Source organism: Pseudophryne corroboree, chromosome 6 (assembly GCF_028390025.1).
Source record: "Pseudophryne corroboree isolate aPseCor3 chromosome 6, aPseCor3.hap2, whole genome shotgun sequence".
Lineage (NCBI taxonomy): Eukaryota > Metazoa > Chordata > Amphibia > Anura > Myobatrachidae > Pseudophryne > Pseudophryne corroboree.
In genome coordinates this window covers 282,611-308,351 of record NC_086449.1, presented here as the reverse complement: position 1 = coordinate 308,351, position 25,741 = coordinate 282,611, and the positions used below count along the sequence as shown (strand labels likewise).

Genomic DNA, 25,741 nt, shown 5'->3' with positions numbered 1-25,741 from the left:
TCCTCTGCAGCTGTCTCTATGGAGCCTCTAATATGCATGTATGGGGTATGTCTCACTCTCCTCCTGTCTCTTTCCTCTGCGGCTGTCTCTATGGAGCCTCTAATGTGCATGTATAGGGTGCGTCTCTCACTCTCCTCCTGTCTTTCCTCTGCGGCTGTCTCTATGGAGCCGCTAATATGCATGTATGGGGTACGTCTCACTCTCCTCCTGTCTCTTTCCTCTGCGGCTGTCTCTATGGAGCCTCTAATATGCATGTATAGGGTGCGTCTCTCACTCTCCTCCGGTCTCTTTCCTCTGCAGCTGTCTCTATGGAGCCTCTAATATGCATGTATAGGGGGCGTCTCTCACTCTCCTCCTGTCTCTTTCCTATGCGGCTGTCTCTATGGAGCCTCTAATATGCATGTATAGGGTGCGTCTCTCACTCTCCTCCTGTCTCTTTCCTCTGCGGCTGTCTCTATGGAGCCTCTAATATGCATGTATAGGGGGCGTCTCTCACTCTCCTCCTGTCTCTTTCCTTTGCAGCTGTCTCTATGGAGCCTCTAATATGTATGTGTAGGGTGCGTCTCTCACTCTCCTCCTGTCTCTTTCCTCTGCAGCTGTCTCTATGGAGCCTCTAATATGCATGTATAGGGGGCGTCTCTCACTCTCCTCCTGTCTCTTTCCTCTGCAGCTGTCTCTATGGAGCCTCTAATATGCATGTATAGGGGGCGTCTCTCACTCTCCTCCTGTCTCTTTCCTCTGCGGCTGTCTCTATGGAGCCTCTAATATGCATGTATAGGGTGTGTATCACTCTCCTCCTGTCTCTTTCCTCTGCAGCTGTCTCTCTGGAGCCTCTAATATGCATGTATAGGGTGCGTCTCTCGCTCTCCTCCTGTCTCTTTCCTCTGCGGCTGTCTCTATGGAGCCTCTAATATGCATGTATAGGGTGCGTCTCTCGCTCTCCTCCTGTCTCTTTCCTCTGCGTCTGTCTCTATGGAGCCTCTAATATGCATGTATAGGGTGCGTCTCTCGCTCTCCTCCTGTCTCTTTCCTCTGCGGCTGTCTCTATGGAGCCTCTAATATGCATGTATAGGGGGCGTCTCTCACTCTCCTCCTGTCTCTTTCCTCTGCAGCTGTCTCTATGGAGCCTCTAATATACATGTATAGGGGGCGTCTCTCACTCTGCTCCTGTCTATTACCTCTGCAGCTGTCTCTATGGAGCCTCTAATATGCATGTATAGGGTACGTCTCACTCTCCTCCTGTCTCTTTCCTCTGCAGCTGTCTCTATGGAGCCTCTAATATGTATGTATAGGGTGTGTCTCACTCTCCTCCTGTCTCTTTCCTCTGCAGCTGTCTCTATGGAGCCTCTAATATGCATGTATGGCGTACGTCTCACTCTCCTCCTGTCTTTCCTCTGCGGCTGTCTCTATGGAGCCGCTAATATGCATGTATGGGGTATGTCTCGCTCTCTTCCTGTCTCTTTGCTCTGCAGCTGTCTCTATGGAGCCTCTAATATGCATGTATAGGGGGCGTCTCTCACTCTCCTCCTGTCTTTCCTCTGCAGCTGTCTCTATGGAGCCTCTAATATGCATGTATAGGGGGCGTCTCTCACTTTCCTCCTGTCTCTTTCCTCTGCAGCTGTCTCTATGGAGCCTCTAATATGCATGTATAGGGAGCGTCTCTCACTCTCCTCCTGTCTCTTTCCTCTGCAGCTGTCTCTATGGAGCCTCTAATATACATGTATAGGGGGCGTCTCTCACTCTCCTGTCTCTTTCCTCTGCGGCTGTCTCTATGGAGCCTCTGATATGCATGTATAGGGGGCGTCTCTCACTCTCCTCCTGTCTCTTTCCTCTGCGGCTGTCTCTATGGAGCCTCTAATATGCATGTATAGGGGGCGTCTCTCACTCTCCTCCTGTCTCTTTCCTCTGCGGCTGTCTCTATGGAGCCTCTGATATGCATGTATAGGGGGCGTCTCTTACTCTCCTGTCTCTTTCCTCTGCGGCTGTCTCTGGAGCCTCTAATATGCATGTATAGGGGGCGTCTCTCGCTCTCCTCCTGTTTCTTTCCTCTGCGGCTGTCTCTATGGAGCCTCTGATATGCAGGTATAGGGGCGTCTCTTACTCTCCTGTCTCTTTCCTCTGCAGCTGTCTCTATGGAGCCTCTAATATGCATGTATAGGGTGCGTCTCTCACTCTCCTCCTGTCTCTTTCCTCTGCAGCTGTCTCTATGGAGCCTCTAATATGCATGTATAGGGGGCGTATCTCACTCTCCTCCTGTCTCTTTCCTCTGCGGCTGTCTCTATGGAGCCTCTAATATGCATGTATAGGGTGTGTCTCACTCTCCTCCTGTCTCTTTCCTCTGCAGCTGTCTCTATGGAGCCTCTAATATGCATGTATAGGGTGTGTCTCACTCTCCTCCTGTCTCTTTCCTCTGCGGCTGTCTCTATGGAGCCTCTAATATGCATATATAGGGGGCGTATCTCACTCTCCTCCTGTCTCTTTCCTCTGCGGCTGTCTCTATGGAGCCTCTAATATGCATGTATAGGGGGCGCGTCTCTCACTCTGCTCTTGTCTCTTTCCTCTGCTGCTGTCTCTCTGGAGCCTCTAATATGCATGTATATGGTGCGTCTCTCGCTCTCCTCCTGTCTCTTTCCTCTGCAGCTGTCTCTATGGAGCCTCTAATATGCATGTATAGGGGGCGTCTCTCACTCTCCTCCTGTCTCTTTCCTCTGCAGCTGTCTCTATGGAGCCTCTAATATACATGTATAGGGGGCGTCTCTCACTCTCCTCCTGTCTTTCCTCTGCGGCTGTCTCTATGGAGCCGCTAATATGCATGTATGGGGTATGTCTCGCTCTCCTCCTGTCTCTTTGCTCTGCAGCTGTCTCTATGGAGCCTCTAATATGCATGTATAGGGGGCGTCTCTCACTCTCCTCCTGTCTTTCCTCTGCAGCTGTCTCTATGGAGCCTCTAATATGCATGTATAGGGGGCGTCTCTCACTCTCCTCCTGTCTCTTTCCTCTGCAGCTGTCTCTATGGAGCCTCTAATGTGCATGTATAGGGGGCGTCTCTCACTCTCCTCCTGTCTCTTTCCTCTGCAGCTGTCTCTATGGAGCCTCTAATATGCATGTATAGGGGGCGTCTCTCACTCTCCTCCTGTCTCTTTCCTCTGCAGCTGTCTCTATGGAGCCTCTAATATACATGTATAGGGGGCGTCTCTCACTCTCCTCCTGTCTCTTTCCTCTGCGGCTGTCTCTATGGAGCCTCTGATATGCATGTATAGGGGGCGTCTCTCACTCTCCTCCTGTCTCTTTCCTCTGCGGCTGTCTCTATGGAGCCTCTGATATGCATGTATAGGGGGCGTCTCTTACTCTCCTGTCTCTTTCCTCTGCAGCTGTCTCTATGGAGCCTCTAATATGCATGTATAGGGGGCGTCTCTCACTCTCCTCCTGTCTCTTTCCTCTGCGGCTGTCTCTATGGAGCCTCTAATATGCATGTATAGGGGGCGCGTCTCTCACTCTCCTCCTGTCTCTTTCCTCTGCGGCTGTCTCTATGGAGCCTCTGATATGCATGTATAGGGGGCGTCTCTTACTCTCCTGTCTCTTTCCTCTGCAGCTGTCTCTATGGAGCCTCTAATATGCATGTATAGGGGGCGTCTCTCACTCTCCTCCTGTCTCTTTCCTCTGCTGCTGTCTCTATGGAGCCTCTAATATGCATGTATAGGGGGCGCGTCTCTCACTCTCCTCCTGTCTCTTTCCTCTGCGGCTGTCTCTATGGAGCCTCTGATATGCATGTATAGGGGGCGTCTCTTACTCTCCTGTCTCTTTCCTCTGCAGCTGTGTCTCTGGAGCCTCTAATATGCATGTATAGGGGCCGTCTCTCACTCTCCTCCTGTCTCTCTTTCCTCTGCAGCTGTCTCTATGGAGCCTCTAATATGCATGTATAGGGGGCGTATCTCACTCTCCTCCTGTCTTTCCTCTGCAGCTGTCTCTATGGAGCCTCTAATATGCATGTATGGGGTGCGTGTCTCACTTTCCTCCTGTCTCTTTCCTCTGCAGCTGTCTCTATGGAGCCTCTAATATGCATGTATGGGGTGCGTCTCTCACTCTCCTCCTTTCTCTCTTTCCTCTGCGGCTGTCTCTATGGAGCCTCTAATATGCATGTATGGGGTGCGTCTCTCACTCTCCTCCTGTCTCTTTCCTCTGTAGCTGTCTCTATGGAGCTGCTAATATGCATGTATAGGGTGCGTCTCTCACTCTCCTCCTGTCTCTTTCCTCTGTAGCTGTCTCTATGGAGCTGCTAATATGCATGTATAGGGTGCGTCTCTCACTCTCCTCCTGTCTCTTTCCTCTGTAGCTGTCTCTATGGAGCTGCTAATATGCATGTATAGGGGGCGTCTCTCACTCTCCTCCTGTCTCTTTCCTCTGTAGCTGTCTCTATGGAGCTGCTAATATGCATGTATGGGGTGCGCGTCTCACTCTCCTCCTGTCTCTTTCCTCTGCGGCTGCCTCTATGGTGCGTCTCTCCTGTCTTTCCTCTGCAGCTGTCTCTCTGGAGACTCTAATATGCATGTATGGGGTATGTCTGTCTTTATTTCGGTGAATCTTCATCATTGCGCCCGTCTGTATCGCCCCTCACACATTGTATACGGTCTCCTAGACTGTGCACCTGTTACATTATCCCGTCCTGTCCGCGCTCTCTGTTGTGTCCTTGGACAGCCGGTGTATTCTGCCGCCTTCTATTGTGTCTCCGGAATAATCCTGTTACTTTAGTCTTATGTCGGTGCAGGGGAAATGATTCCTACAAAGCGTCTGACCATTGCTCTCGCTATAATGCTGCCTGATACTGCGGTTATATTCCCTTATATTTACTATATACACGCGCCTTTCTTCTCCTTCCAACAGGTTCAGCAGCTCTACCGAGCAGAGCAGCGCATCGCGTTTACTGAAACGGCACCGCCGCAGGCGCAAGCAGAGACCGCCTCGCCTGGAGAGGGTGAGCTGACTTTTAAATGAAGTAAAAGTAACTATGGGGTTACCCCTCCTCTGCTGGGTGATGGGAACATAGAAAAGGGCCCATAGACTGATTCCCACCTCTGCTGGGTGACAGTGACCTAGAACAACGCCCAAAGACTGACCCCTCCCCGTAGAGAGTGGCGTGACATAGAAGGGTATCTTGAGACTGGCTCCTCCCTCTGCAGGGCGACAGTGACATAGAACAACGCCCAAAGACTGACCCCTCCCCGTAGAGAGTGGCGTGACATAGAAGGGTATCTTGAGACTGGCTCCTCCCTCTGCAGGGTGACAGTGACATAGAAGGGGCACAGAGGCTGACCCCTTCCCGTAGAGAGTGGCGTGACATAGAAAGGTATCCAGAGACTGGCTCCTCCCTCTGCAGGGTGACATAGAAGGGGCGCAGAGGCTGACCCCTGCCATGTGAAGGGTGACGGTGTAATTAGTAATACTGATTGTGTGTTATTTTTCAGACCTCGTCTTTCAGCAGCGTCACAGACTCTACGATGTCCCTGAATATCATCACGGTTACATTAAACATGGGTGAGTTGTGTATGTGATTCTCCCATCTGCTCGTCCACTGATTACCCTATATACACGTGTCCTTACACCTTCTACTTCATTGTCTTCTGCTGGTCCACTGATTACCCTATATACACGTGTCCTCACACCTTCTACTTCATGGTCTTTTGCTCGTCCACTGATTACCCTATATACACGTGTCCTCACACCTTCTTCATTGTCTTCTGCTCATCCACTGATTACCCTATATACACGTGTCCTCACACCTTCTTCATTGTCTTCTGATCATCCACTGATTACCCTATATACACGTGTCCTCACACCTTCTACTTCATTGTCTTCTGCTCATCCACTGATTACCCTATATACACGTGTCCTCACACCTTCTACTTCATTGTCTTCTGCTGGTCCACTGATTTCCCTATATACACGTGTCCTCACACCTTCTTCATTGTCTTCTGCTGGTCCACTGATTACCCTATATACACGTGTCCTCACACCTTCTACTTCATTGTCTTCTGCTCATCCACTGATTACCCTATATACACGTGTCCTCACACATTCTTCATTGTCTTCTGCTCATCCACTGATTACCCTATATACACGTGTCCTCACACCTTCTACTTCATGGTCTTCTGCTCGTCCACTGATTACCCTATATACACGTGTCCTCACACCTTCTACTCCATGGTCTTCTGCTCGTCCACTGATTACCCTATATACACGTGTCCTCACACCTTCTTCATTGTCTTCTGCTCATCCACTGATTACCCTATATACACGTGTCCTCACACCTTCTACTTCATTGTCTTCTGCTCATCCACTGATTACCCTATATACACGTGTCCTCACACATTCTTCATTGTCTTCTGCTGGTCCACTGATTACCCTATATACACGTGTCCTCACACCTTCTTCATTGTCTTCTGCTCATCCACTGATTACCCTATATACACGTGTCCTCACACATTCTTCATTGTCTTCTGCTGGTCCACTGATTTCCCTATATACACGTGTCCTCACACCTTCTTCATTGTCTTCTGCCCCAATCGCTGGTCATGTGGTTGACAATTGTTCCTGACACGTGAGCGTCTCCCTGGCTCTTTTGCTTGTAATCCCTGGATAAAGGATGTCTCCTAGCAGCTTCTGAGTATAAGGGGTCTCTGCGTCCTGTCTCTGGTTCCCTCTCACATGTCTGTCATCCTTTATCCAGGGATTACAGAGAGACAGACACATGTGAGAGGGAACCAGAGACAGGACGCAGAGACCCCTTATACTCAGAAGCTGCTAGGAGACATCCTTTATCCAGGGATTACAGAGAGTCTCCTAGCAGCTTCTGAGTATAAGGGGTCTCTGCGTCCTGTCTCTGGTTCCCTCTCACATGTGGCTGTCTCTCTGTAATCCCTGGATAATGGATGTCTCCTAGCAGCTTCTGATTATAAGGGGGTATCTGCGTCCTGTTGTGTTTTAGTATAAGGGGGTCTCTGCGTCCTGTGGGCGGTCTCTGCGTCGTGTGGGGGGGTCTCTGTATAAGGGGGTCTCGGCGTCCTGTGGGGGGGTCTCTGTATAAGGGGGTCTCGGCGTCCTGTGGGGGGTCTCTGTATAAGGGGGTATCGGCGTCCTGTGGGGTGTCTCTGTATAAGGGTGTCTCGGCGTCCTGTGGTGTCTCTGTATAAGGGGGTCGCTGCGTCCTGTGGTGTCTCTGTATAAGGGGGTCTCTGCGTACTATGGTGTCTCTGTATAAGGGGGTATCTGCATCCTGTGGGGGGTCTCTGTATAAGGGGGTCTCGGCGTCCTGTGGGGGGTCTCTGTATAAGGGGGTATCTGCGTCCTGTGGGGGGTCTCTGTATAAGGGGGTCTCGGCGTCCTGTGGTGTCTCTGTATAAGGGGGTCTCTGCGCCCTGTGGGGTCTCTGTATAAAGGGGTCTCTGCGTCCTGTCTCTGGTTCCCTCTCACATGTGGCTGTCTCTCTGTAATCCCTGGATGAAGGATGTCTCCTAGCAGCTTCTGAGTGTAAGGGGGTCTCTGCGTCCTGTTGTGTCTTAGTATAAGGTGGTCTCTGCGTCCTGTGGGCAGTCTCTGTATAAGGGGGTCTCTGCGTCCTGTGGGTGGTCTCTGTATAAGGGGGTCGCTGCGTCCTGTTTGCAGTCTCTGTATAAGGGGGTCTCTGCGTCCTGTGGGTGGTCTCTGTATAAGGGGGTCTCTGCGTCCTGTGGGCAGTCTCTGTATAAGGGGGTCTCGGCGTCCTGTGGGGGGTCTCTGTATAAGGGGGTCGCTGCATCCTGTGGTGTCTCTGTATAAGGGGGTATCTGCGTCCTGTGGGGGGTCTCTGTATAAGGGGGTCGCTGCGTCCTGTGGTGTCTCTGTATAAGGGGGTCTCGGCGTCCTGTGGGGGGTCTCTGTATAAGGGGGTATCTGCGTCCTGTGGGGGGGTCTCTGTATAAGGGGGTCTCTGCGTCCTGTGGGGGGGGTCTCTGTATAAGGGGGTCTCTGCGTCCTGTGGGGGGGGTCTCTGTATAAGGGGGTCTCTGCGTCCTGTGGGCAGTCTCTGTATAAGGGGGTCTCTGCGTCCTGTGGGCAGTCTCTGTATAAGGGGGTCTCTGCGTCCTGTGGGGGTCTCTGTATAAGGGGGTCTCGGCGTCCTGTGGGGGGTCTTTGTATAAGGGGGTCTCTGCGTCCTGTGGTGTCTCTGTATAAAGGGGTCTCTGCGTCCTGTGGGAGGGTCTCTGTATAAGGGGGTCTCTGCGTCCTGTGGGGGGTCTCTGTATTGGGGGGGGTCTCTGTATAAGGGGGTCTCGGCGTCCTGTGGGGGGTCTCTGTATAAGGGGGTCTCGGCGTCCTGTGGGGGGGTCTCTGTATAAGGGGGTCTCGGCGTCCTGTGGGGGGTCTCTGTTTAAGGGGGTCTTTGCGTCCTGTGGGGGGTCTCTGTATAAGGGGGTCTCTGTATAAGGGGGTCTTTGCGTCCTGTGGGGGGTCTCTGTATAAGGGGGTCTCGGCGTCTTGTGGGGGGTCTGTATAAAGGGGTCTCTGCATCCTGTGGGGGTCTCTGTATAAGGTGGTCTCTGCGCCCTGTGGTGTCTCTGTATAAGAGGGTCTCTGCGCCCTGTGGGGTTTCTGCGTCCGTCTCACTGTGGATTCTGTGTTCTGTTCCAGAGAAGTATAATTTCCTTGGAATCTCCATCGTGGGTCAGAGCAATGAGCGCGGAGACGGTGGCATTTACATTGGTTCTATAATGAAGGGCGGTGCGGTAGCCGCCGATGGACGGATTGAACCGGGGGACATGTTGCTTCAGGTTGGTGGCACTGCGTTGGTTATATCTGGCCTACATGTGTTAGGATAGATGCTGATCTCTTCCTTTTACAGGTGAATGATATCAACTTTGAGAATATGAGCAACGATGATGCGGTCAGAGTTCTGCGAGACATCGTCCATAAGCCAGGGTACGTAAGGAGAGGCGCGAGGCACAGGTATTGGTGAGGAGGGGTCTGTAGACGGATTAGACACAGGCGCTGGTGAGTGTCGGAGAAGACTGGCTGGATGGTTTGGAGTGTTAGCATGAGGTGAGTAGAGGGGGGGCGGGAGGGAGAGGGGTCGCGGGTGAGTGGAGGGGGGCGGGAGGGAGAGGGGTCACGGGTGAGTGGAAGGGGCGGGAGGGAGAGGGGTCGCGGGTGAGTGGACGGAGAGTGGTTGCGGGTGAGTGGAGGGGGGCGGGAGGGAGAGGGGTCGCGGGTGAGTGGAGGGGGTGTGCGGGAGAGGGGTCGCGGGTGAGTGGAGGGGGTGTGCGGGAGGGAGAGGGGTCGCGGGTGAGTGTAGCATCCTCGGTGGCGGCCGTGTAACTCTACTCATACTGACTCCCAAGCCATATATGCTAGTGCATCTAGAAAGTATTCACAGTACTTCACTTTTTCCACATTTTATGTTACAGCCTTATTCCATAATTGAATAAATTCATTTCTCTAACGTCCTTGAGGATGCTGGGGACTCCGTAAGGACCATGGGGAATGGACGGGCTCCGCAGGAGATAGGGCACTTTAAGAAAGACTTTGGATTCTGGGTGTGCACTGGCTCCTCCCTCTATGCCCCTCCTCCAGACCTCAGTTTTTAGACTGTGCCCAGAGGAGAATGGGTGCACTGCAGGGAGCTCTCCTGAGTTTCCTGCTTAGAAAGCATTTTTGTTTGGATTTTTTCTCTTTTTCAGGGAACACTGCTGGCAACAGTATAAAGGGAAAAAGCCTGAGGTCACTTTTCCGTCCTCATTTGAGCTAAGCGACTTGTGCGAAAAGGCTTGGGAAACTCCAGATAGGAGACTACAAGTTCCCAAAAGGATTCTTATGGCGTATCCCTTTCCACAAAAGGACAGGATACGATGGGAATCTTCGCCTAAGGTAGACAAGGCGCTGACACGCTTATCCAAGAAGGCGGCACTGCCTTCTCAGGATACAGCTTCCCTCAAGGATCCTGCTGATCGTAAGCAGGAGGTTACCATGAAGCACTTTTACACACATTCCGGTACTATCGTTAGACCGGCTATGGCGTCGGCCTGGGTGTGTAGTGCTGTCGCAGCATGGACAGATTCCTTATCTACGGAACTTGACACCCTAGATAAAGATACCTTTCTAATGACCCTAGAGCATATCAAAGATGCTGCTTTATATATGAGGGATGCTCAAAGAGACATTTGTTTATTAAGCTCCAGAATAAATGCTATGTCTATTTCTGCTAGGCGACTCGACAGTGGACGGGGGATGCCGACTCAAAGCGGCATATGGAGTCGTTGCCTTACAAGGGGGAGGAGTTGTTTGGAGAAGGCCTCTCTGACCTTGTCTCTACTGCTTCGGCCGGTAAATCGAATTTCTTACCTTATGTCCCCCCGCAGCATACTAAAAAGGCACCTCATTATCAAATGCAGTCCTTTCGTTCCAATAAAAGCAAGAAGGTACGGGGATCGTCCTTTGTTGCCAGAGGTAAAGGCAAGGGAAATAAGCTGCACTCTGCTAGTTCCCAAGAGCAGAAGTCCTCCCCTACTTCCGCAAAGTCACCCCCATGACGCTGGGGCTTTCCGGGGGGAGTCGGCTCAAGTGGGGGCGCGTCTTCGCTTTTTTAGCCAGGTCTGGGTTCACTCACAGGTGGATCCCTGGGCTATAGAGATTGTTTCTCAGGGATACAGGCTGGAATTCGAAGACTTGCCTTCTCAACGGTTTTTCAAATCTGCTCTACTGGCGTCCCCGTCAGAGAGGGAGCTAGTGTTGACTGCAATTCAAAAATTGTATCTTCAACAGGTGATAGTCAAAGTTCCTCTTCTCCAGCAAGGAAAGGGCTATTACTCGACTCTGTTTGTGGTCCCGAAACCGGACGGTTCAGTCAGGCCCATTTTGAATCTAAAATCCCTGAACTTGTACTTGAAAAAGTTCAAGATGGAATCGCTCAGAGCGGTCATCGCCAGCCTGGAGGGGAGGGATTGGATGGTGTCCCTGGACATAAAGGATGCTTACCTTCATGTTCCGATATTCCCCCCGCTTCAGGCGGTCCTGAGATTTGCAGTGCAGGACTGTCATTACCAATTTCAGACGTTGCCGTTTGGGCTTTCCACAGCCCTGAGAATTTTCACCAAGGTAATGGCGGAAATGATGGTGCTCCTGCGCAAGCAGGGGGTCACCATTTATCCCATACTTGGACGATCTCCTCATAAAGGCGAGATCTCGGGAGAAGTTGCTGGACAGCGTGACGCTGTCGGTGGAAATGTTGCAGAGGCACGGCTGGATTCTCAATATACCGAAGTCCCAGCTAGTTCCTACAACGCGTCTGACCTTTCTGGGCCTAATTCTAGACACAGACCAGAAAAAGGTTTTTCTTCCGATGGAAAAGGCTCAGGAGCTCATAGCCTTGGTCAGGAACCTAGAGCCAGGGTATCTCTCCTGTGGTGGCTGCACAGTGCTCACCTCCTGGAAGGCCGCAGGTTCGGAATTCAGGACTGGATCCTGGTGACCATGGACGCAAGCCTCCGAGGTTGGGGAGCAGTCACACTGGGAAGAAATTTCCACGGTCTCTGGTCGAATCTAGAGACTTGTCTCCACATCAACGTCCTGAAGTTGAGGGCCATATACAACGCCCTATGCCAGGCGGAGGCATTGCTTCGGGACAAACTGGTTCTGATTCAGTCGGACAATGTCACAGCAGTGGCTCATATAAACCGCCAATGCGGCACAAGGAGCAGAGCGGCCATGGCAGAAGCGACCAGGATTCTTCGCTGGGCGGAAGATCACGTAAGCGCATTGTCAGCAGTGTTCATTCCGGGAGTGGACAACTGGGAAGCAGACTTCCTCAGCAGACACGACCTGCATCCGGGAGAGTGGGGACTTCATCCAGAAGTCTTCGCACAGATCGTGGGTCGGTGGGGACTGCCTCAGATAGACATGATGGCGTCCCGTCTCAACAAAAAGCTAAAGCGGTATTGCGCAAGGTCAAGAGACCCTCAGGCGGTAGCGGTAGACGCTCTAGTGACACCTTGGGTGTTCAGATCGGTCTATGTGTTCCCTCCTCTACATCTCATACCCAGGGTGTTGAGAATAATAAGACTAAGCAGAGTCAGAACAATCCTCATTGTTCCAGATTGACCACGAAGGACCTGGTATCCGGATCTGCAAGAAATGCTCACAGAAGATCCGTGGCCTCTTCCTCTAAGACTGAACCTGCTGCAGCAGGGGCCCTGTCTGTTCCAAGACTTACCGCGGCTGCGTTTGACGGCATGGCGGTTGAACGCCGGATCCTAGGACGTGACAGCTCAACATTATCACCGAATATGGCGAAAATATGTTTCTTGGTGTGAGGCCAGAGCTGCTCCTACGGAGGAGTTCCATTTGGGTCGTCTGCTTCACTTCGTGCAAACAGGAGTGAATTTGGGCCTAAAATTAGGGTCCATAAAGGTCCAAATTTCGGCCTTGTCCATTTTCTTTCAATGTGACCAGAACAGCTAGGATCAGGAAGACTGAAGCACTGTTTGTCCTGTATGCAGCCAACAAAGTTGGCGCTCCTGCTTCAAAGCAGTCTATTGCTCGCTGGATCTGTAACACGATTCAGCAGGCGCATTCTACGGCAGGATTGCCATTGCCTAAATCGGTTAAGGCCCATTCCACTAGGAAGGTGGGCTCTTCTTGGGCGGCTGCCCGAGGGGTCTTGGCATTACAGCTATGCCGAGCGGCTACTTGGTCAGGTTCAAACACTTTTGCAAAGTTCTATAAGTTTGATACCCTGGCTGAGGAGGACCTCTTGTTTGCTCAATCGGTGCTGCAGAGTCATCCGCACTCTCCCGCCCGTTTGGGAGCTTTGGTATAATCCCCATGGTCCTTACGGAGTCCCCAGCATCATCTAGGACGTTAGAGAAAATAAGATTTTACTTACCGGTAAATTTATTTCTCGTAGTCCGTAGAGGATGCTGGGCGCCCGTCCCAAGTGCGGACTTCTTCTGCAAGACTTGTATATAGTTATTGCTTACATAAGGGTTATGTTATAGTTTCATCGGTTTGAACCGAGACTATGTTGTTCATGCTGTTAACTGGGTTGTTATCACAAGTTATACGGTATGATTGGTGTGGCTGGTATGAATCTTGCCCTTGGATTAACTAAAATCCTTTCCTCGTACTGTCTGTCTCCTCTGGGCACAGTTTCCCTAACTGAGGTCTGGAGGAGGGGCATAGAGGGATGAGCCAGTGCACACCCAGAATTCAAAGTCTTTCTTAAAGTGCCCTATCTCCTGCGGAGCCCATCTATTCCCCATGGTCCTTACGGAGTACCCAGCATCCTCTACGGACTACGAGAAATAGATTTACCGGTAAGTAAAATCTTATTTTTTCCCCTCAAAATTTTACACACAATACCTCATAATGACAACGTGAAAAGTGTTTTTGTGATTTTTGACAATATATTAAAAATAGAAAACTAAGAAATCACATGTACATAAGTATTCACAGCCTTTACCATGAAGCTCAAAATTGAGCTCCGGTGCATCCTGTTTCCACTGATCATCCTTGAGATGTTCCTACAGCTTAATTGGAGTCCCACCTGTGGTAAATTCAGTTGATTGGACATGATTTGGAAAAAATCATCTGCTGCTTTGAATGTCCCAATGAGCACAGTGGCCTCCATCATCCATAGATGGAAGAACTTCGGAACCACCAGGACTCTTCCTAGAGCTGGCCTGGCCGTCTAAACTGAGCGATCGGGGGAGAAGGGCCCTAGTCAGGGATGTGACCAAGAGCCCAATGGTCACTCTGTCAGAGCTACACCATTCCTCTGTGGAGACAGGAGAACCTTCCAGAAGGACAACCATTTCTGCAGCAATCCACCAATCAGGCCTGTATGGTAGAGTGGTCAGATGAAAGCCTCTCCTTAGTAAAAAGCACATGGCAGCCTGCCTGGAGTTTGCCAAAATGCACCTGAAGGATTCTCAGACCATGAGAAACAAAATTCTCTGGTCTGATGAGACATAGATTGAACTCTTTGGCGTGAATGCCAGGCGTCATGTTTGGAGGACACCAGGCACTGCTCATCACCAGACCAATACCATCCCTACAGTGAAGCATGGTGGTGGCAGCATCATGCTGTGGGGTGTTTTCTAGCGGCAGGAACTGGGAGACTAGTCAGGATAGAGGGAAAGATGAATGCAGCAATGTACGGAGACATCCTGGGTGAAAACCTACTCCAGAGCGCTCTTGACCTCAGACTGGGGCGACGGTTCATCTTTCAGCAGGACAACGACCCTAAGCACACAGCCAAGATATCAAAGGAGTGGCTTCAGGACAACTCTGTGAATGTCCTTGAGTGGCCCAGCCAGAGCCCAGGCTTGAATCTGATTGAACATCTCTGGAGAGATCTGAAAATGGTTGTGCACCTACGCTTCCCATCCAACCTGATGGAGCTTGAGAGGTGCTGCAAAGAGGAATGGGCGAAACTGCCCAAAGATAGGTGTGCCAAGCTTGTGGCATCATATTCAAAAAGACTTGAGGCTGTAATTGCTGCCAAAGGTGCATCAACAAAGTATTCAGCAAAGGCTGTGAATACTTATGTACATGTGATTTCTTAGTTTTTTATTTGTAATAAATTTGCAAAAATATAAACTTTTCCCGTTGTCATTATGGGGTATTGTGTGTAGAATTTTGTGGGGAAAATGAATTTATTCAAGTTTGGAATAAGGCTGTAACATAACAATGTGGAAAAAGTGAAGCGCTGTGAATACTTTCCAGATGCACTGTATGCGATTAGTATCGGTGCAGTAAGTGACTGGATATAAAGCGAAAGGTTGGTACATACCGCTAATGTGTGTTACTCTCTCTTGCAGACCAATCATCCTGACTGTGGCGAAGTGCTGGGACCCGTCGCCCCAGGGTTACTTCACTCTACCCCGCAGTGAGTGTGACGCCCCATGTGTATCCTGTCTCCATATACAGCAGCGTTACCGTCCTCATTACCGTCTGCTTATTGTCTTGTAGATGAACCTATCCAGCCCATCGATCCAGCCGCCTGGGTGTCTCACTCTGCCGCAATGAGCGGCTCGTTCCCGGTGTATCCTGGGAGCGCCTCAATGAGTAGCATGACCTCAAGCACATCGGTGACCGAGACAGAGCGTGAGTCTGCTGAGTGATGTCACCGTCTGTACCTGCAGATCTGCGGCCTTGTCATTGTACAAACTGCTGTGAGCTGTCACTCTGCCCTGCGCTCGCTTGCGCGCGCTCTCTCTCTCTCTCTCTCGTGTGAGCTGTCTCACTCTGCCTCTTTCTCTCTCGTGAGCTGTCTCACTCTGCCCTTCTCTCTCTCTCTCGTGAGCTGTCACTTATCAGTCTTGTTCTCTCCTTGCAGTCTCTCACGCCCTGCCACCAGTGTCTCTCTTCAGTCTCTCCGTGCATACTGACCTGGCCTCTGTAGTGAAAGTCATGGCCTCTCCGGAATCTGGCCTGGAAGTGCGGGACCGTATGTGGCTGAAGATCACCATTCCCAACGCTTTCCTTGGTGAGATTCCCGGTGTACCGCTGCCTAACATCACAACCGTAACTGCCTGTTACAGGAAGCGGATCCACTGCAATGAGGCCAGAGCTCTGGGGTTGGGCTTACGGCATCACGAGAGTAGGGCGAGAGCTGTGGGGATGGGGTTACTGGAGCGTGGCAGAAGCGGGGGCATACCGGAGCACTGAGAGTAGGGGAGAGCTGTGGGGATGGGGTTACTGGATCGTGGTAGAAGCAGGGACAGACCGGAGAACTGAGAGTAGGGGAGAGCTGTGGGGATGGGGTTACTGGATCGTGGCAGAAGCGGGGACATACCGGAGCACAGAGTAGGGGAGAGCTGTGGGGATGGGGTTACTGGAACGTGGCAGAAGCGGGGACATACTAGAGCACTGAGAATAGGGCGAGAGCTATGGAGTTACTGGATCGTGGCAGAAGCGGGGGTGCCGGAGGAGTGAGAGTGGGGTGAGGGAGGAGGGCTGCAGTGTACTTTGGTGTACGTAAAGGATCGTGGCAGAAGCAGGGACAGACCGGAGCACAGAGTAGGGGAGAGCTGTGGGGATGGGGTTACTGGATCGTGGCAGAAGCAGGGACGGACCGGAGCACTGAGAGTAGGGGGGAGAGCTGTGGGATGGGGTTACTGGATCGTGGCAGAAGCAGGGACGGACCGGAGCACTGAGAGTAGGGGAATGCTGGGGGGATGGGGTTACTGGAGCGTGACAGACGCAGGGACATACCGGAGCACTGAGAGTAGGGGAGAGCTGTGGGGATGGGGTTACTGGATCGTGGCAGAAGCAGGGACATACCGGAGCACTGAGAGTAGGGGAGAGCTGTGGGGATGGGGTTACTGGATCGTGGCAGAAGCAGGGACGGACCGGAGCACTGAGAGTAGGGGGGAGAGCTGTGGGATGGGGTTACTGGATCGTGGCAGAAGCAGGGACGGACCGGAGCACTGAGAGTAGGGGAGAGCTGTGGGGATGGGGTTACTGGATCGTGGTAGAAGCAGGGACAGACCGGAGAACTGAGAGTAGGGGAGAGCTGTGGGGATGGGGTTACTGGATCGTGGTAGAAGCAGGGACAGACCGGAGAACTGAGAGTAGGGGAGAGCTGTGGGGATGGGGTTACTGGATCGTGGCAGAAGCGGGGACATACCGGAGCACAGAGTAGGGGAGAGCTGTGGGGATGGGGTTACTGGAACGTGGCAGAAGCGGGGACATACTAGAGCACTGAGAATAGGGCGAGAGCTATGGAGTTACTGGATCGTGGCAGAAGCGGGGGTGCCGGAGGAGTGAGAGTGGGGTGAGGGAGGAGGGCTGCAGTGTACTTTGGTGTACGTAAAGGATCGTGGCAGAAGCAGGGACAGACCGGAGCACAGAGTAGGGGAGAGCTGTGGGGATGGGGTTACTGGATCGTGGCAGAAGCAGGGACGGACCGGAGCACTGAGAGTAGGGGGGAGAGCTGTGGGATGGGGTTACTGGATCGTGGCAGAAACAGGGACGGACCGGAGCACTGAGAGTAGGGGAATGCTGGGGGGATGGGGTTACTGGAGCGTGACAGACGCAGGGACATACCGGAGCACTGAGAGTAGGGCAGAGCTGTGGGGATGGGGTTACTGGATCGTGGCAGAAGCAGGGACGGACCGGAGCACTGAGAGTAGGGGGGGAGAGCTGTGGGATGGGGTTACTGGATCGTGGCAGAAGCAGGGACGGACCGGAGCACTGAGAGTAGGGGAATGCTGGGGGGATGGGGTTACTGGAGCGTGACAGACGCAGGGACATACCGGAGCACTGAGAGTAGGGCAGAGCTGTGGGGATGGGGTTACTGGATCGTGGCAGAAGCAGGGACGGACCGGAGCACTGAGAGTAGGGGGGAGAGCTGTGGGATGGGGTTACTGGATCGTGGCAGAAGCAGGGACGGACCGGAGCACTGAGAGTAGGGGAGAGCTGTGGGGATGGGGTTACTGGAGCGTGGCAGAAGCTGGGACATACTGGAGCACTGAGAATAGGGCGAGAGCTATGGAGTTACTGGATGGTGGCAGAAGTGGGGACGTACTGGATTACTGAGAGTGGGGTGAGGGAGGAGGGCTGCAGTGTACGTCGGTGTAAGTAAAGGAGGCACTTCAGATGTAATGCATTGTGTATGTATATTTGCCCCCTGTAGGCTCGGATGTGGTAGATTGGCTCTATCACCATGTTGAGGGCTTCCAGGACCGGCGAGAGGCCAGAAAGTTTGCCAGTAATTTGCTGAAGGCCGGCTTCATCCGTCATACTGTGAACAAGATCACGTTCTCGGAGCAGTGTTACTACATCTTCGGGGACCTGACCGGCTGTGAGAACTGTGAGTGCGGGGATCAGCGGGGACTGTGGGGGTCTTCTGTAGACCTCAGGACATCATGGATATGATCTCTCTTGCAGATATGGCTAATCTTTCTCTGAATGATAACGATGGATCGAGTGGTGCCTCTGATCAGGATACTCTGGCTCCTCTTCCCTTACCTGGTGCCTCGCCATGGCCGCTGCTCCCCACCTTCTCCTACCAGTATCCGGCCCCTCATCCATACAGCACCCAGCCGCCTGCCTACCATGAGCTCTCCTCGTACAGCTATGGCCTGGGCACTGCGGGAAGCCAGCACAGTGAAGGTGAGTACCCTGGAACAAGGTGCCCCCTGGCAGATAACGGTACGGAGGGCTCGGTGGTAACTTGTCCTCCCCTCCTTTCTTCCACAGGGAGCCGGAGCAGTGGCTCTACGCGTAGTGATGGGGGTCGTGGGGTACAGAAGGAGGAACGTTCTGCAGGTGGCGGCGGAGACTCCAAATCAGGATCTGGGAGCGAGTCTGAATACTCCACTCGTAGCGGTTTGAGGAGAAGCGGAGATGCAGGTCCCCCAAGCGAGCGCTCTACGTCTTCTCGCCCTCACCACCACCACCCCCCTTCTATTCACTCCTACCCGGCTCCAGGCGTCCCCCTCTCCTATAACCCCATGATGCTTATGATGATGCCACCACCTCCACTTCCCCCACAGTCGTCTTGCCCTCCTTCCTCCTCTGTCCCCCCTGGAGCGCCTCCCCTGGCTCGTGACCTTGCCTCTGTGCCCCCCGAGCTGACCGCCAGCCGCCAGTCCTTTCACATGGCCATGGGTAATCCCAGCGAGTTCTTTGTTGATGTGATGTGACGCTAATATCGAGTCATCGTAATTGTCTCTCGGATCTGTCTTTAACACACGTTCTAAAGCGGAGGCTGGCGTTCCTAGGGTGGCCGACATTCCCAATTTCACATGGCTTTCTCCACGCTGGGGCGGACAGATGACCAAAACGGATACGATCCCTTCCTGGCTCTTCCCCGCTGCATAGGGGGGTATACAAGATGGTGGGGTGGGGTAATTATCCTCGGTACGTAAAGGGCAAGATATACCATAGACAGCCCTTCTGTGTTCTCTGCCAGCCTGAAGACACTAATTGTAGTGACTTACCTTCTGTACACGCACATGTATGTACTCTAGAACAGACGGTACGTGCACCCGCTTCGGTGCAGTTATTATGAAGTATTCTCTCTTTTTTTATTTTTAATGGTTTCTCCATTTTAGCAGTGTTTTGTTCCCTTAGGGGCAGTTGTAGGGGCAGTTGTAATGTGTGCTCCGGGTGGGGGCAATAGTTCCATCACTCTGCCCCCGCTGAGGGGAACTGTACCAGCTCTCTATATATAGCTTATGTTACTGATCTATTGTATAAGTATATCCTAATGCTGTGGCTGTGACACGGAACTGTTCTTCCTCCGCGTGGGAGGGACACGGACGCCTTACAGGTCATGGAAGATATCTGACCCCCGCAGGTGACCTGAGCCCGGGGGGCGTAAGTGCCTCAATAACTTGCTTTTTATTGTATTTATTACTTTTTTAGTGTATAAACTCATCAATAAAACTAAAAAAAGTCTTGTTTTATAAGTAAAGCGCTATGGTGGCAGCAGCTGCTCTATTTGTCACACGGACCTGCGTTCCGCAGCCTGCATAGGGCTCGCCTCTGCTCTGAGAGTCATTGTAATGTTCACAGCAGTGCAAGGTATTTCAGGAAAGCAGCGTGGATCCTGCGGGAGATGGGAGACTCGGCTGATAGTGATTACAGTGAAGAGGGAGGTGACAGAGACCGCCTGTATTCTCACGCTGCACCTTCTCCTTGGCAGCCGGTGTGTCACAGCGCACCACCTCCTATAATCTGCCTGATGATAAGATTTCTCCTTCATCCACTAGGGGACACTGGAGCGCAGTTACATGGGGAGATAGTAGTCAGTAACTGGGAGCTGGCACTTTAAAACTCAAACACTGTGACTAGCTCCTCCCCTACTATCTCCCCTCCAAGCCAGTCTTTGTTTTGTGCCCAAGGGAGCTGGTCACTCTTGGGTTTCCTCTGAAGAATTTTTCTTTTTCTTTCTTACACTCACAGACTGGAAGCTTTGCCACTGCCAGTCTGCACCGCGGGAGCTGCCGGCGGGGTCCCATTGCAGCTGCGTGCGGCTCGGGATGGGCCCCGGCTGAAGGAGACACTGGCTCTCCGGAGCTGGCCGGACACCGCTGCATGCTGCGCGTGTCGGGGCCGCTCCGTCGGCAGAAGATTATGGCAGCGGTGAGTATATGTGGCTGGACACCGCTGCGTGCGGCGCGTGTCGGGGCCACTCCAACAGCAGCAGCGGTGAGTAGAAAACTTTAGTTTGATCCCTGTAGCCTAGTGGGCTAATGCTGCATATCACTAAGCAGTTACACAGCCGTCGAAGAACACACTCTGACCCAGCTCTGGTCTCTGGCGGCTCACATTCTTCCCCCCCTCCGGCGGCTCGCATCACCGCTCCCCGCTCTCAGTTTATTTACAGCGCTCACCCCCCGCTGCCCACGCGGCTCACTTCCCCCGCAGACAGATCCCCGCTTAGCGCGGCTCACAGAGCCGGCGCGGGGATGTTCAGAAGCGCTCTGCAGTTTTAAATCTGGCGCCATTTCAGGGGGGGCGGAGCTTGATTGCGCTCTGTACCGCCGGGATCAGCGCGCGCTGGCAGCCAGGTTACAACGCTGCAGCGCGGAGAATGGGACAATCAGAGGACACAGTGAGTTTTTTCAGTGGGGCAGGGGGCAAACTAGAGTGGCATAGTTTGTGTATAGTGTACTACCTCTGCACAGTAACGTGCAGGATACATATAGCTGCTGTGGCTACGCTGCTCCCCGCTCCCTCCCTCCCTCCCTCCCTCCCCTTCTGCCTATTGCTAAGCTAATCTTTGTTAGCACAGTGGTGGATATCCCTGTCTGTCGGGTTTGATTCCCAAAAGGGGAGGATGGGTGAGGGTGACAGATGCTGCCATGAGCTCCAAGACAGCACAGAAAATATACAATGTCACAAGTGTTCTGTAAAATTTACCCAGGGACAGTCTGATAATTCCCTTTTCTCTGACGTCCTAGTGGATGCTGGGAACTCCGTAAGGACCATGGGGAATAGCGGCTCCGCAGGAGACTGGGCACATCTAAAGAAAGCTTTAGGATCACCTGGTGTGCACTGGCTCCTCCCCCTATGACCCTCCTCCAAGCCTCAGATCTCTGTGCCCGAACGAGAAGGGTGCACACTAGGGGCTCTCCTGAGCTCTTAGTGAAAGTTTTAGATTAGGTTTTTTATTTTCAGTGAGACCTGCTGGCAACAGGCTCACTGCATCGAGGGACTAAGGGGAGAAGAAGCGAACTCACCTGCGTGCAGAGTGGATTGGGCTTCTTGGCTACTGGACATTAGCTCCAGAGGGACGATCACAGGTTCAGCCTGGATGGGTCCCGGAGCCGCGCCGCCGGCCCCCTTACAGAGCCAGAAGAGCGAAGAGGTCCGGAAAAATCGGCGGCAGAAGACGGTCCTGTCTTCAGATAAGGTAGCGCACAGCACTGCAGCTGTGCGCCATTGCTCTCAGCACACTTCACACTCCGGTCACTGAGGGTGCAGGGCGCTGTGGGGGGCAGCGCCCTGAGACGCAATAAATCGATAAAAACCTTATATGGCTAAAATAAATGCATCACATATAACTCCTGGGCTATATGGATGCATTTAACCCCTGCCAAAACATACAGAAAAACGGATGATAAGGACGCCGAGAAAGGGGCGGAGCCTATCTCCTCAGCACACTGGCGCCATTTTCCCTCACAGCTCAGTTGGAGGGAAGCTCCCTGGCTCTCCCCTGCAGTCACTACACTACAGAAAGGGGTTAAAAAAGAGAGGGGGGCACAAATTAGGCGCAGTAATTAATCAATACAGCAGCTATAAAGGGAAAAACACTTATATAAGGTTATCCCTGTATATATATATAGCGCTCTGGTGTGTGCTGGCAAACTCTCCCTCTGTCTCCCCAAAGGGCTAGTGGGGTCCTGTCCTCTATCAGAGCATTCCCTGTGTGTGTGCTGTGTGTCGGTACGTTTGTGTCGACATGTATGAGGAGAAAAATGATGTGGAGACGGAGCAGAGTGTCTGTAACAGTGATGTCACCCCCTAGGGGGTCGACACCTGAGTGAATGTACTGTTTGAAATTACGTGATAGTGTCAGCTTTGTATAAAAGACAGTGGTTGACATGAGACAGCCGGCTACTCAGCTTGTGCATGTCCAGACGTCTCATAGGCCGTCAGGGGCTCTAAAGCGGCCGTTACCTCAGATGGCAGATACAGACACCGACACGGATACTGACTCCTGTGTCGACGGTGAAGAGACAACCGTGATTTCCAATAGGGCCACACATTACATGATTGAGGCAATGGAAAATGGTTACACATTTCTGATAATACGAGTACCACCAAAAAGGGGTATTATGTTTGGTGAGGAAAAACTACCTGTAGTTTTCCTGAATCTGAGAAATAAAATGAGGTGTGTGATGATGCGTGGGTTTCCCCCCGATAACAATTGATGATTTCTAAAAAGTTATTGGCAGTATACCTTTTCCCGCCAGAGGTTATGGTGCGTTGGGAAACACCCCCTAGGGGGGATAAGGCGCTCACACGCTTGTAAGAACAAGGGCTCTACCCTCTCCTGAGATGGCCGCCCTTAAGGATCCTGCTGATAAAAGCAGGAGGGTATCCTAAAATGTATTTACACACATAATGGTGTTATACTGTGACCAGCAATCGCCTCAGCCTGGATGGGCAGTGCTGGGTTGGCGTGGTCGGATTCCCTGACTGGAAATATTGATATCCTAGAAAGGACAGTATATTATTGCCTATAGAGCATTTAAAAGATGCATTTCTATATATGCATGATGCACAGCGGAGTATTTGCCGACTGGCATCAAGTATGAGTGCGTTGTCAAATTCTACCAGTAAAGTGGTCAGGTGATGCGGATTCCAAACTGCATTTGGAAGTATTGCCTTAAAAAGGGGACTTTTTGGGTCGGTCTTTCAGAGCTGGTGGCCGCGGCAACAGCTGGGATATCCACGTTTGTACCCCAGGTCGCCTCTCAAAATAAGACGCCGTATTATCAGGCGCAGTCTTTTGTTGGCAAGCGGACAAAGCGTTCCTCTTTTCTGCTCATGACAAAGGGAGAGGAAAAAGGCTGCAGAGATCAGCTAGTTCCCAGGAACAGAAACCCTTTCCCGCCTCTGTCAAGCCCTCAGTATGACGCTAGGGCTTTACAAGGTGGGAGCCCGTTCTCAATGAATTTCAGTGCGCAGTGGGCTCACTCGCAAGTAGACCCCGGGATCCTTCAGGTAATATCTCAGGGGTACACATTGGAATTCGAGACGTCTCCCCCCCCGCCGTTTCCAAAAAAAGTCGGTTTTACCGACGTCTCCCTCTGACAGGGAGGCAGTTTTGGAAGTCATTCACAAGCTGTATTTCCAGCACGTGATAATCAAGGTACCCCTCCTGCAACAGGGAAAGGGGTATTATCCCACACTAGTGTGGTACCGAAGCCAGACGGCTCGGTGGACCGATTCTAAATCTAAAATCTAAAATATTTGAACACTTACATACAGAGGTTCAAATTCAAGATTGAGTCACTCAGAGCAGTGATTGCGAACCTGGAAGAAGGGGATTACATGATGTCTCGGGACATCAAGGATGCTTACCTTCATGTCAAAATTTACCCTTCTCACCAAGGGTACCTCAGGTTTATGGTACAGAACTGTCACTATCAGTTCAGACGCTGCCGTAGGGATGGTCCACGGCACCCCGGGTCTTTACCAAGGTAATGGCCGAAATGATGATAATCCTTCAAAGGAAGGGAATTTTAGTTATCCCTTACTTGGACGATTCCCTGATAAGGGTAAGATCCAGGGAACAGTTGGAGGTCGGTGTAGCGCTATCTCAGGTAGTGTTGCGGCAGCACGATTGGATTATCAATATTCCAAAATCGCAGCTGATTCCGACGACTTGTCTTCTGTTCCTAGGGATGATCCTGGACACAGTCCAGAACAAAGGTGTTTCTCCCGGAAGAGAAAGCCAGGGAGTTATCCGAGCTAGTCAGGAACCTCCAAAAACCGAGCCAAGTTTCAGTGCATCGATGCACATGGGTTCGGGGTAAAAATGGTGGCTTCCTATGAAGCAATCCCATTGGCAGATTCCACGCAAGGACTTTCCAGTGGGACTTACTGGACAAAGGGTCCGGGGTCGCATCTTCAGATGCATCAGCGGATAACCCTGTCACCAAGGACAAGGGTATCCCTCCTGTGGTGGTTGCAGAGTGCTCATCTTCTAGAGGGCCGCAGATTCGGCATTCAGGACGGGGTCCTGGTGACCACGGATGCCAGCCGGCAAGGCTGGGGAGCAGTCACACAGGGAAGGAATATCCAGGGCTTATGGTCAAGCCTGGAGACATCACTTCACATAAATATCCTGAAACTAAGGGCCATTTACAATGCTCTAAGCTTAGCAAGAACTTCTGCTTCAAGGTCAGCCGGTGTTGATCCAGTTGGACAACATCACGGCAGTCACCCACGTAAACAGACAGGGTGGCACAAGAAGCAGGAGGGAAATGGCAGAAGCTGCAAGGATTCTTCGCTGGGCGAAAATTCATGTGATAGCACTGTCAGCAATATTCATTCCGGGAGTGGAAAACTGGGAAGCAGATTTCCTCAGCACGACCTCCACCCGGGAGAGTGGGGACTTCACTCAGAAGTCTTCCATATGATTATAAACCGTTGGGAAAAAACTCGACAGGTATTACGCCAGGTCAAGGGACCCTCAGGCAATAGCTGTAGATGCTCTGGTAACACCATGGGTGTACCAGTCTGTGTATGTGTTCCCCCCTCTGCCTCTCATACCCATGGTACTGAGATTGATAAGAGGGAGAGGAGTAAGCACTATATTCGTGGCTCCGGATTGGCCAAGAAGGACTTGGTAACCGGAACTTCAAGAGATGCTCACGGAGGATCCGTGGCCTCTACCTCTAAGAAGGGACCTGCTCCAGCAAGGACCCTGTCTGTTCCAAGACTTACCGCGGCTGCGTTTGACGGCATGGCGGTTGAACGCCGGATCCTGAAGGGAAAAAAAAAAAAAAGGAATTCCGGATGAAGTCATCCCTATCCTGATCAAAGCCAGGAAGGATGTAACTGCAAAACATTATCACCACATTTGGCGAAAATATGTTGCGTGGTGCGAGGCCAGTAAGGTCCGACGGAGGAAATTCAACTGGGTCGATTCCTACATTTCCTGTAAACAGGAGTGTCTATGGGCCGGAAATTGGGGTCCATTGAGGTTCAAATTTCGGCTCTGTCAATTTTCTTCCAAAAAGAACTCGCTTCAGTCCCTGAAGTTCAGACGTTTGTAAAAGGGGGTACTGCATATACAGCCTCCTTTTGTGCTTCCAGTGGCATTTTGGGATCTCAATGTAGTTTTTGGAGTCCAAAAGTCACATTGGTTGGACCCACTTAAATCTGTGGAGTTAAAATATCTCACAGGAAAAGTGGTCATGCTGTTGGCTCTGGACTGGGCCAGGTGCGTGTCAGAATTGGCGGCTTTATCCTGTAAAAGCCCTTATCTGATTGTCCATTCGGACAGGGCGGTATTGAGGACTCGTCCTCAGTTTCTCCCTAAGGTGGTTTCAGCGTTCACCTGAACCAACCTATTGTGGTGCCTGCGGCAAATAGGGACTTGGAGGACTCCAAGTTGCTAGACGTTGTCAGGGCCGGAAAAATATATGTTTCCAGGACGGCTGGGGTCAGGAAATCTGACTCGCTGTTTATCCTGTATGCACCCAACAAGCTGGGTGCTCCTGCTTCTAAGCAGACTATTGCTCGT

At 52.0% G+C, this 25,741-nt stretch overlaps 1 protein-coding gene across 1 annotated transcript in view; it reads left to right on the top strand.

The window, feature by feature from the left end:
- DVL2 (dishevelled segment polarity protein 2) overlaps nt 1–19,450 on the top strand; it is a 47,289-nt gene extending 27,839 nt beyond the window's left edge. The window contains exons 6-15 of the mRNA XM_063930651.1: nt 4,882–4,972; nt 5,463–5,532; nt 8,665–8,804; nt 8,876–8,952; nt 14,847–14,914; nt 14,998–15,132; nt 15,365–15,514; nt 17,666–17,842; nt 17,920–18,144; nt 18,232–19,450. Coding sequence (XP_063786721.1) covers nt 4,882–4,972; nt 5,463–5,532; nt 8,665–8,804; nt 8,876–8,952; nt 14,847–14,914; nt 14,998–15,132; nt 15,365–15,514; nt 17,666–17,842; nt 17,920–18,144; nt 18,232–18,677 — 1,579 coding nt within the window. The 3' untranslated portion in view covers nt 18,678–19,450. The remainder of the gene's footprint in view (nt 1–4,881; nt 4,973–5,462; nt 5,533–8,664; nt 8,805–8,875; nt 8,953–14,846; nt 14,915–14,997; nt 15,133–15,364; nt 15,515–17,665; nt 17,843–17,919; nt 18,145–18,231) is intronic.
- Nucleotides 19,451–25,741: the final 6,291 nt, after the last annotated feature.